Raw genomic sequence first — 10,708 nt, 5'->3', positions numbered from 1 at the left:
TTTTTTTTTTTTTTTTTTTTTTGAACCAAAAAAGGTTAAACCCCAAGTCCATGTTGGCAAGCTGCAAGCTGAAGGGGGGGCTCTGTTTGGATGAGACCCTTCAGAAGCAAAGGCTGCTCTTGCAGAGCAACCCCGGCAAACCCAGGACTGACCAGGGAAAGGGAGCCCGGCTCTCCGGCCAGAGAGCCACCGTGTCCACGCCGGGACCAGCTGGTCCCGGCCTCCAAACTGGCATCCGTGTGACCTTGGGACCCAGTGGGGACAGCAATGTGGACGCTTCGCAAACCTCCTTCCTCTGCCAGGACCGCCCCGGCTACGTCTGTCCTCGGCTGCCACAGTTCTCCGGGGCACAGCCCTCCGCCGACAGCTCCGGGGAGACTCCGGGGGCACAGAGGCCAGAGGGCGGCAGTCAAGCAGGGAAATCCAGTCAACGATAACAAGGGGAGAGTCTTCGGCTCGGACCGGCCCTCGAAACTCATGTTTCCACTACTCGAATGAGAGGCAGCGGCTTGGGGCCCGTCAGCCTTTTGCTGCAAGAAAGAAAGGATTAGTTCAGACAGACGAACTGGGTGGGGTTTGAGGGGAAAACCTGTGGGAGAGGTCCTGCCCCAGCCCTGGTCGGTGATGGCTCCCCCCAAAACCGCCCGCAGGAGGGACCTCTGCCCCCCTGTACTCCCCTGAAGGAGGGATGCGGGAACAGAGACCTCTCTGCAAACAGAAAAAAAAAATACAGCGTGCTTCCAGGAGAGCCTCCCCGAGCTCCATCTCCCAGACTGCAGCTCCTGCTGCCCCGGATAAGACGTGGACCTGCAGATGAAGCCGCTGAGCGGCCAGGCAGGCTCCCCCCCATCGCTGGAGGGTACGTGCTCCCCACGTACCTGCTCACGTACTCCGACTTCGAGCGCACTCTGGAGCTGTGGCCGCCCCGGCTGACTTGCTTCTCGATCAAGTGCTCTATGCGGTCATGCATCTCCAGGTTCTGCAAGAGACGGAGCCACTGTTAGCAATGGGGAGCTGGGGACAGGCGGGCTGCGGGCACGCAGATAGCCTGCCGAGGGATGCTCCGGTATAATCTCTTGAAATGGGGCAGCTTTTTCTTGAGGGAAATGAAATCCAGCCCTACATAAGGGCTGCTCGCCAAAGGAGAGCCGGGATGGTTTGTAAGACCTGCCGAACACCCAACAGAAACACACCAGCACACGATCTCTCTCTGGATCTGTTTTCCACCCGGGTTCACGGCGGGCTGTGCTCACACACACCCTCCCCATGCAGAAATTAGCAAAATAAGTCACTGAGGAGGGAAGACAACGCCAGAAGTGCCAATGCAGGCACAGTTTTTCCTCCAAAAAAGGAGGTTTGACACTTGTTACAATCCTAGAGGCTGGAATGCAGTTTTAATTTCTGACACGCACGCACTCGGCTGCAGCTTTGTAAGCAAGAAGGGTTTTGCTGCCAGAGAAATGTGCTTGATGAGATTATTTTGGACTTGGCTTGAGTTCACAGCTGCTCCAGCAACTCCGGCTGCACTGGAAACCATCACATCAGCTCGGGGAACCAGCACAGCCCTCGGGGCTGCGGAGGGCACATTTTCCTACGCGAAGCAGGTGTCAGTGCCAGGGAAGGGCTTTGCTGCCGGCCGCTCTGCCTAGAGCAAAGCTCGTCGCCGCGAGGGAGCCCAGCCACGACCCGCAGGCGCGCAAAGCCAGTCGCACTGGGAGGTTTCAACGAGAGGGTCTGAGCTCGGAGCACGCCCCGTGCACCCCCCGAAACGGCCCCGCTAAGACGTACCTCAGCCTCCAAGTAAGCGACTCTCTCCTTGAGCTCCTGGATCACGGCATCTTTGGCCTGAATCACCGTTTTGGAGTTCTGGAGCTGTAAGAGAAAAGTTCACAGCAGCTGAAAATCCCTCTGGTGTACAGCTGGGCTGGAGAAACGTCTAGGAAGGAGGGCAGCTTAGCCAGCCACCCTTCTGCCTGTTAACACCCACAACGTTAACGCCAAGGTCTGCATAAAAACCAATCCAAAAAAGCCTCAAATTAAGTCAGAGAATTGATCCCCAGGTGAAGGAGCCTCCGCTCACACAGTTTGAGATGTAACTCTTTCAGCAGGCCAAGCTGGGTGCACAGCACTCCTTTTACACTCCTTTTATTACCTTCCCCGGCCCAGGGCAGGTCGCACCGCAGGCTTTGGGCTGTCACCCCGGGGTCAGTCCCCGCTGCAGGACAGGGCTCTGGGCTGCCTTTGAACTTGTGTCCCTTTGGTTTGCAAAGGGACTCAGCCCCACAAACCAGCAATTCTTTGCTTCCGAGCAGCTTAAGAGATTTTTTTAATTTTTTTTTTTTTTCCTCCTTTCTCTTTTTTTAAGTCCCCTCCGAGTCCTCCCAGGCTCTCCCCCATCCACCCTCCCAGCCCAGCCCCGCTCCTCTCACCTGCTCGATCATCTGGCGGACTTTGCGTTGCTGGCTTTTCAGCATGTCGTCCAGATGGTGTATCTTCTCCCGCAGCATGGCCACCTCCTTCTCCAGCTGGGCTGACCTGGGAAAAGGAGAGGACAAGAGTCCAGGAGCCATCGGATGGCTTCCCAGAAAGGGAGCACCCACCCAGCCATGCCCAGAGCAGCCTTTATCAGCCAGGTCTCCTCTACAGCCACACAGGTCTTGAAATACTTTGACTAGACGAGGTAAGGAGAGGCAGAGACAAAACCCATTCAAGCAGGAGCCACAAAGACTAGCAACCACAGACTGCAGGGACTCAGGAACATCAGGAAGAGTCAGGCCACAAACAAGGCCTTCCAGAAACAAGCCATTGCCAATTAGCCCCTGGAGCACAAGGATACTGGCTGGGTGGAACGAATCCAACATTACGGGGAGAATCGGCTGCTCCGGAGGCTCCCTAAGCAGGGCAGGACCTGCCCCAAGCTCCCAGCCCGCAGCGGGGCCGCTAGAGGTCTCCGGGCAGCCCAGCTCCAGAGCTCCGGATCTCTCGGAGCAGGGAAAAGCTGCGGGAGGTATTTGGAGATTAGTCAGCTCTTGGGAGTAGGGTGCTGTTTTGCAAGCCAGAGAGCAAGCACGCCCTTCACAGGAATGTGCAGTCATGCCCCAGCGAGCTGACACCCCGACCCAGCAGCGTGGGCTTGCTCTGGCAGCCGAGCCGGAGGCCAAGCCTCACCGGTCTTGTTCGGCGAGCTTGTCACCTTCCACGCTTCGCAGCCTCGCCAGCTCTGCTTCGCCTTCTTTCATCTTCAGCAGCAAACTCCTGTGCTCCTGCGGCAGAGCGAGGGGCCGAGTTACACGCACGGAAACAAGTCGCAACACATGCTCCTTGGCCTCCGCTGCACAGCAGCAAACTACAAACACCCAGGGAGCCAGGCAGGCTCAGCTCAGCCTCCCCGCTCAATCTGCGGGTTGTTTTCACGAGCATTAAATTTACATGCGAGAGAGAGACAGACAAGAGCAGCCGCAGAGATGACCGACAGCAGACGTCCCACTCCTTTACCCCTAGGTTACAGGCAAGGCACCAACCCATCTCCTTCCCCGCTGTCGGGCCAGGGAAGGCAGTCCCAGATCACTTCATCCTCATACTGCACTGTTAGATTTATGACTTAATGTTATTATGAGCAGACCACAGCTGGGAAAAAAAAAAATAATCAAGGCTGGAGGTTGTGTTAATGCCCCCATGAGAAGAAGAACCGGGCGGCTGTCTAGACTGTGCACTCGTTTCCAGGATACCTGGAAGAGTTTGCACAGACCGACCAGATCTTCTAGACCTGAGAAATGCAGGTCTAAATCAGCAACAGTCGGTTTTCAGCCGTTCTCAGCAGCTGGCTTTGCCCGACGCTTTTGGGTTAAACCTGGTTTGGAAGTCAAACCCTCCGTACGGTGGGTACCCTACAGCCGGTCCAAGACCCGCTGCAGGGTCTGCGCTGAGCACTGCCGAACTTACCGCCACCGGGCTTTCCCATTCCTCCCCCAGCAGAGCGGGACCAGGCAGCTCCGCTAATCCCATCAGCCCCACCGTGGCTTCAGGGCCGGTACCTTCTCCATCCCTGCCAGGAGTCTCTGCAGCTCATCCACCTGCACCTCCTTCTCCGCCACGCTCTTCTCCGCTCTCCGCAGGGCAGAGCTTGTCTGCTCCGCTTCCTCCTGGTACTGCGAGACCGTCCTCTGCAAACAAGACGGAGATGCCTTTACCCCTGACCCTCACGTGCCCGGACACCCGAGCCGCCGGAGCCCTTCTCCCGAGCAATGGTTTGAAGCCGCACCGATGCTCGAAGCCTTGGCAGGCGGATTTTGCCGAAGGCAGCCGGGCGTCTCAGCAAACAGCCCGACATGCTTCAGAGAGAAGAGGTTCTTCAGAAAGCTCCCCGGCTTCAAAGCACTTCAAAGGAGCGAGCGCTTAAATGCTATAGCAATAAAGGCTCCTCAAACGCAAGAGACATGTTGGTTCTCAGCCACATGCGCTCTGGGGCTGTTTGCAGGCTCCTCTCGGGCCACCTGCCCGAGGAACTGACCTCGGCAGCCAGCCCCACGCCTGCACCAACGGCTCAGGAGCCGAGAGGGGACAAGGGTGTCCCCGTGGGTCCCCACAACAGCTGGAGAACAGGCTCAGACAACAAGGCACACCGAGAACACCTGGACAGTGCTGGCAGGATCAACGGCTGCCAAAACACCCATCCCTGCCATCCCCAGGATCTCCATCCCGGCTCAGAGCCCGCAGTCAGCATCACAGCTGCCCAACGACCCCAAAATGCCACCAAACCACGCGACTTCCTACGCGCAAGGACAGATGTCCTCGGGGCACGTGCCACCGCTGCGGGCAGGTGGACGTCCCTGTGCCGGAGGAAGCGGTCGCCGCTCAAACCCACTTCCCCAGCGGACGCTGTCCCCCGTCCCACTGCGGGGAACCCCCCAGGGTTCCTGGGACCAGTTTGGTCTGCGGGACAGGATGCGAGCTGGGACGTCACCGCTGCCACCAGCGCTCGGAGCTGCGGGGTGACACGGTCAGGCCCAGCCCATCCGGGACATGAGCAGCCACTAGAAAACACACCGAAGGGGACCATTAATCACCAGGGCTGACGAAGGGAGGAAAGTGAATGTGGCAGCTTCGTCAGCACCGCTCAGCAGGCGAGGAGACCCGTGCGATGGGTCCGGGTGCCTCCCGGTCAGCTCGCCCTTCTCTACAGCAAACAGCCCCGCAGATGAAGAGGCTGAGCTCCAAGAGAGACCACAACGGCCAGCACGGCCGCAGCAGCCCAGCAACCGTGGCTGGGAACCGCAGACTTGGTCTCCGCTCGACCCGCTGGGACACCCTGGCCGTCCCCACTCCCCAGAAAACACCCCTCTCACGCACCGAGCCTGGCTACGGTTGGAAAGGCTCAGCAGAGCTTGGGGGGGACCACCTTCCAACCTGGCTGCCGCTTTTATTTTATGTGCTTTTTAACTGGGAAAGCATTTATGTCTTCAGACTCATCTAGGCGACCAGGGAGGCAGTTTGCTGGGGTTTGGCCAGGTCCGGACTCCCCGGTGTATTTTAACAGCGCGCACTGAGCCTGCCGCTCTGCAAGGAGAAGCCAGACACCTCCAGCAACCTAAACTCACGTGCCCATGCAGCTTCTCAGACTTCCAAAAAGAAAAAAAAAAAAACAAAATAAAATAAAAATCACACTTTCCCAGCAGAGAAGTGCGCAGCGTAGTCACCTCAAAGGCTTTCTTTTCCAGCTGATGGCGCTTTTCAGCCTCCTGCAGCTTCGTGAACAGCCTCTTTGCCGTCTGTCGGATCTTTTCCACGTCTTCACCTGAGCAGTCCTCCTCCTGCGGAGACGGTAACAGGAGAGGATGAGCAGTCGGGAGGTATCAAAGGAGCCCTCCGCCCCAATGTGGGCAGCGCTGTTGGTGACAAAGCCTGGTAACGTCACTTCTCAGCTTGAAAAAAAAAAAATGAAAGGCGCTCCTGTCCTCACCTCCCACACTGGAGGGACAGCTTCCAGCCCTCCAGATAACGCGCACAGTATCCTTTGGTTGCCTTCCAAGCCCTGTTCACAGGATGCCAGCCTGATCTGCGCTTGGGCAACCTGAAACCCCACAACGTGAACCAGGTCCACAGCAACCCAGCCCGAAACCCCGGCCCAGAGCATCTGCCCCAGCCAGGGGAAAGACGAAGAGCTGGAGAAATATTTACCAGCTTAAGATTCCTGTTACCCCTTCTGCTAAAAAAGCTCTCGTGTGCAGAGATTTAAGAACCCATTATGCACGTTTTTATTGCTCTAATAGAGCTGCACTCCGTTCCTGATCTGACCCTGATAAAAAGACTAGAGTTTGCTGCAGGAGCGCCTGATCGTGTGCTGAACAGGTTTGAAGTCACCAAGTTATCAAACTAAACCCGGTATTTCTTTCCACAGCGCTGAAATCCCCCTCTTTAGCTCCATACCTGGTCCTCCCAGGAATCGGCACGCAGGCTCTCAGGGTACAGCCAACTCCCGTTCTGCTTTTCCAGCATGACCTACGTAAGCAAAGGACAGACGGACAGGGATGTAACGCCAGCCGGCACAGCCGCTTGCGCGAGAGCACAGTCGCATGCAGACAGCTAGCTCTGGGGCACCGCAGCAACTCGAGACTGAGGTTTTTTTCTGCAAACGAACATGCAATAGTGCATTTGGCCAGCCAATGCGTTTTGCTTACTGACTCCTCGTTACGTGCTTGCGCGGGTTTCGAATTTTGCCTGTAAATGGTGCCACGGTGGCTTTCATTCACCACAAATGCCTTGATCTTTAAGGCCCCTTCTATCATTTTCCGGACCCGAAGATGACATCTTTTTAATAAGTCAATGTCATTTAATGCCCGAGAAATGCTCCCGTTACCTGTGCATGCTGTTTATCTCCTTGTCTGTTCTCAAGTTTACTACTTAAGTCTTCCCGCAGCTTCTTCAAAGAACTTCTAGCCTGGCAAAGGCAAGTCAATTTAGCTTGATCTGCATGGACAGTGTCACTCAGCCTAATCAGAAATCAAACGAAGGCACGGCGGCTGCTACGATGCCCTGCGCCGATACGCAATCGATGGCTTCTCTGCCAGCCTGACCCCCTGGTTTTACTACAGCCCTGCCTGCAAGCAGCACCGTCTCTGGCAGATACGATCCTTGCGAGGCAGCTGTGCCACACAATCATGGGGGGGAAAAAAAAAATTGGGGGAGGAAAAAAAAAAAGCAACAATCTGGAGACGCTACTCATTTTTCATGCATTAGTCATTGACTTCACATTTGAAGTGCTGAGAAGACCCTTGCTGTTCCCCAGCTCCCTCTCTGCCACGCTGCAGGACGCCGACAAGTACAGTCTTGACTTGCAGCTATTCGAATTAGTCAGAGCAAGTGAGCCAGAGGAATGATTTACAGGCTTTTACAGCAAACGCTGCCCCAACGCTTTTCAAAGAAAAGCTTTCTCAAAGCACTAACAGCGTGGCTTCATCCCTACCCCTTGATTTTAGATGCCAGAGGCGCTGGGGCGAAGCAGTTTGCTGGAGAGCAGGCAGCAGCAGGGCAGGGGACAAGGCGAGAGCACGACGTGCGGCTCTCGGGTCAGCAATCGAGCCCTTAACCCGGGGACAGCGATCCAGCTGGATCAAAGACATCCCCAGGGTTTTTACACCACGACCCAGCGCAGGGCACTTCTCTTGGATGCGGACAGACTGGTACCGCCACCGTGACTTACTGGTTTAGCTTATTCTCTGGTTTTCACATGCAGGATTAAGTCGTACTGCACGGTTATGCTGCTTCAGCTATTCTGATAGGGCTACGTACAGCCTTTGTGGCCAGACAAGGTCTAAGCCCCACTCAACTATTGCTAAGAGGCCCTTTTAAAACCTGACTCCTGTTTCCATCCGAGCTGTGGGGAGCTACGGGAAAGCTCAGATCAGAAGAGCTGAAGTCGAAGCCCCAGGAGTGGGGAGGATCACGCACAAAAACTGCAGCATCCCGGTGGCTGCGAGATAAGGTCTGGGTAAGCAACACCCCCGGAGCGCTGCAGCCCTGGGCAGGCGGGGGCCAGGCAGGAGGCAGCGGGAACAGGCTGTTTTCTTTTGGGCGGGAAAAACAGGCGTTTTGGCAGAGGAGTCAGAAGGATGACGTAAAAGATCTGGAAGCCGCCCTGCCAGATCTGCCCCTCGCTGCTCCCTGGGGCCAGCACCCAGCACAGAAACTCCCCATGAGAGCAAACCCAAATTTAAATATATTTTTCCCCCTTTTTCTCTTTTTTTTTTTTTTTTTTTTTTTTAAGGCCAAGCTGCCCAGACCAGAACATGCACGCAACCGCTTCCATGCCTTGCAACCAGCTCTCCAGAAATAACATCCCCACCAGGAGCAGAGGAAAGGGTTAATCTTCCGAGAGCCTCATCATCCAGTTTACTTTGGGAGATGAGACATACCAAAGAAACTGCCTTTTAACAAGAGGCTCCGGTTGTGCCGCGCCCAGGCATGCAGGGGACAGCCTTGGGGGAAAGTCATCACGCAATTCTCTTCAAATTCAGTCCATATAGCAGAGCAATTAGTCAGGCTGAATTAATTTATGGCACTTGATTAGGCTACTGCCCTGTACAGGCAAGTCAGCAAACTGGAGAGTTCAGCTCCGCTGCCAGTTTGCCGTAGTGGTTGGGGCTCAGCCGGGGCTCGAGCCCCCCAGCCGGCGCGGGCATCGCTGCCCGCTCGCATGAAACCCCGTGGGACGTCCCCGGGGGAAGCAGAGCGCCCCGGACCCTCGCCGCAAGCCCCCCGCGAGTTCAGGCAGCGGCACGCAAGCCAGAGCCCCCCCGCGGACGTAAACTACCTCTTGAATGTAACGAACTTCACTTTTCAGCTGGTTGACGTGCTCCTCGTGGTTCATGCTGCCCTCGGCCCGTGCCTTGAGATAAACCTGCCCAGGAGAGGTGGTGGCAGCAGGTCAGACCGTCCTGACTCCGGCCAGCCCAGTAATGCCAGCAGCAAGCCCAGCTCCGCAGGGATCGGGACACCGGATCTCACTGCTTCCCGAGACACGCCGTCCACAGGTTTCCCCTTTGCAGTTGACCTTCCCCGGCGTTTTTTTTGAAGCTGCTCCTCCTCCTGCATGACCCCCACCCCGCAGACCCACCGCAGCTGTCCCAGGTTCACGCTGCATCCCCCCCAGCGCTGGGGAAGCCCACCGAGCTGGTGCTGCCAGCCAGCAGCACTGCACCAAGCCTCCTGCCCGCCCGATCAGGAGCTACACCGGGGAGCTTTCTGCTGGTGTAGCTTCAGACCAAACCTTTTTTCCCAGCCCCAATTATTAAACAAGATTGCTTTGCAACAAAGCCGGGGAGCCAGGGACTGTACCTTGATGATCTCCTCATCGCCATCGTTGGATTTGATGCATTCGGAGGCCAGGGAGTGACCGTTGCTGGATCTGTTGGCCACCATCGCGAAGGCTTTTCCTACTGGCTGCAAGAGACAGAAGCAGCAGGGCTTTCAGAGAGGCGAGACTGGCTGGAACGGTTCGCCCGGCTCCAGTCAAATGAGCGTTGTGCACTTTTGCAGAGGAACGCGGTGCCGAGCACGGCCTCGGGAACTGGCGTCGAAACGTTTAACAGACCAGGCGGTGGGTTTTCTAGTTCACAAAGCATAAAGCGACTGATCCTCCACCAAACGCCCGTTCCCCCCTCCCTAAGTTAACTCACAAACTTGTATTTTCAACTCCAAACCGAGCCGCGGGGGAGACCTACCTTCTGCTTCGGCTGCTCGCGCCTGTCGCCCGGGAGGTCATTCGGCAGAGTCAGCCGCAGCACCTTCACGCTCTCCTAAAACAAGAGGCGGGTTTTAGTTTTATAACTCCCTGGTTATAAAAGGTTATGAGGTTATCCAGGTATGAGCCGAGAGCCAGGTCAGCATCGCTGCAGACGCGCGGACAAGCTGCCTTCCTCCTCGGTTTGAGCTGCAGCCTGCGAAGTAACGCTGGGATTAAAATGAGTAATAGTGAGCGCACGACAACTGCATTTATCAAACCCATCAGGGCTTGGAGGAGCCGTGGCCCAGCCAAGGCTGAGGTAATGCAGACGGGCTGGAGAAGCGATTGCCAGGCTCATTTTCATGCATGCCCTCCTCTGCCAGGAGTCATGGCCCTCATCGGCTACGGTGGGGCCGACGCACGGCATTCGGTAGCAGCCCCGGAGAAGGGCGAAAGCAGCCGTTCCCAGCTCACGCGCCGGGACCTTGCCAGATTCATCCTTTTCCCTGCCCTGCCGCGATGGCCACACGCCCCCAGGGCTCTGCCCGTCATCTGCTGGCACAGCCTCGGCCGAGCGGAGCCCATTTCGGCAGCAGCCAGCAGGCACTCCCTGGCTCGTGGCCACAAGCATCCACAGAGGCTCCAGCCAGGACCCGGTTTGCCTTCACTGCTTAAACTCCTCACCCAAAGCCTTCCTACCAGTGCCACCCACCAAAGAGGTGTTTCAGCCGTGTCCAGCACCATACAAAGCTCAGCGAGCTTTTGAGGAGATGCCCGGAGCACATAAAGAGCCCTAAAGCAGCACACGGACACCCGAAACGCTCCAGAGTGGGGTTGCCCACTCTCCGTCCGCAGCTCGACACTGTCACTGCGCACCCACGGCACAGCACCACCCCCCTATCCCAGACAGACCTCACCAGCGCCCAGGCAGCCGTCGCTCATGGTCCTTATTAAAAGCGAACCCGAAAGCGGGAGCTGCTCGGCGTG

At 56.8% G+C, this 10,708-nt stretch overlaps 1 protein-coding gene across 1 annotated transcript in view; it reads right to left on the bottom strand.

Annotated features, from left to right (window-relative positions):
• Positions 1 to 28: 28 nt before the first annotated feature.
• Positions 29 to 10,708, bottom strand: part of TUFT1 (tuftelin 1) — a 14,115-nt gene continuing 3,435 nt past the window's right edge. The window contains exons 2-13 of the mRNA XM_019472572.1: positions 9,720 to 9,794; positions 9,334 to 9,438; positions 8,810 to 8,896; positions 6,857 to 6,937; positions 6,427 to 6,498; positions 5,697 to 5,810; positions 4,035 to 4,163; positions 3,169 to 3,263; positions 2,430 to 2,535; positions 1,789 to 1,872; positions 879 to 979; positions 29 to 530 (exon numbers count right to left, since the gene is read on the bottom strand). Of these exons, the coding sequence (XP_019328117.1) occupies positions 476 to 530; positions 879 to 979; positions 1,789 to 1,872; positions 2,430 to 2,535; positions 3,169 to 3,263; positions 4,035 to 4,163; positions 5,697 to 5,810; positions 6,427 to 6,498; positions 6,857 to 6,937; positions 8,810 to 8,896; positions 9,334 to 9,438; positions 9,720 to 9,794 (1,104 nt within the window). The 3' untranslated portion in view covers positions 29 to 475. The remainder of the gene's footprint in view (positions 531 to 878; positions 980 to 1,788; positions 1,873 to 2,429; positions 2,536 to 3,168; positions 3,264 to 4,034; positions 4,164 to 5,696; positions 5,811 to 6,426; positions 6,499 to 6,856; positions 6,938 to 8,809; positions 8,897 to 9,333; positions 9,439 to 9,719; positions 9,795 to 10,708) is intronic.

Source organism: Aptenodytes forsteri, unplaced genomic scaffold, assembly GCF_000699145.1.
Source record: "Aptenodytes forsteri isolate BGI_AS27 unplaced genomic scaffold, ASM69914v1 Scaffold276, whole genome shotgun sequence".
NCBI classification, from domain to species: Eukaryota; Metazoa; Chordata; class Aves; order Sphenisciformes; family Spheniscidae; genus Aptenodytes; species Aptenodytes forsteri.
The sequence above is the reverse complement of the archived record's forward strand: the minus strand, read 5'-3'. Positions and strand labels throughout refer to the sequence as shown.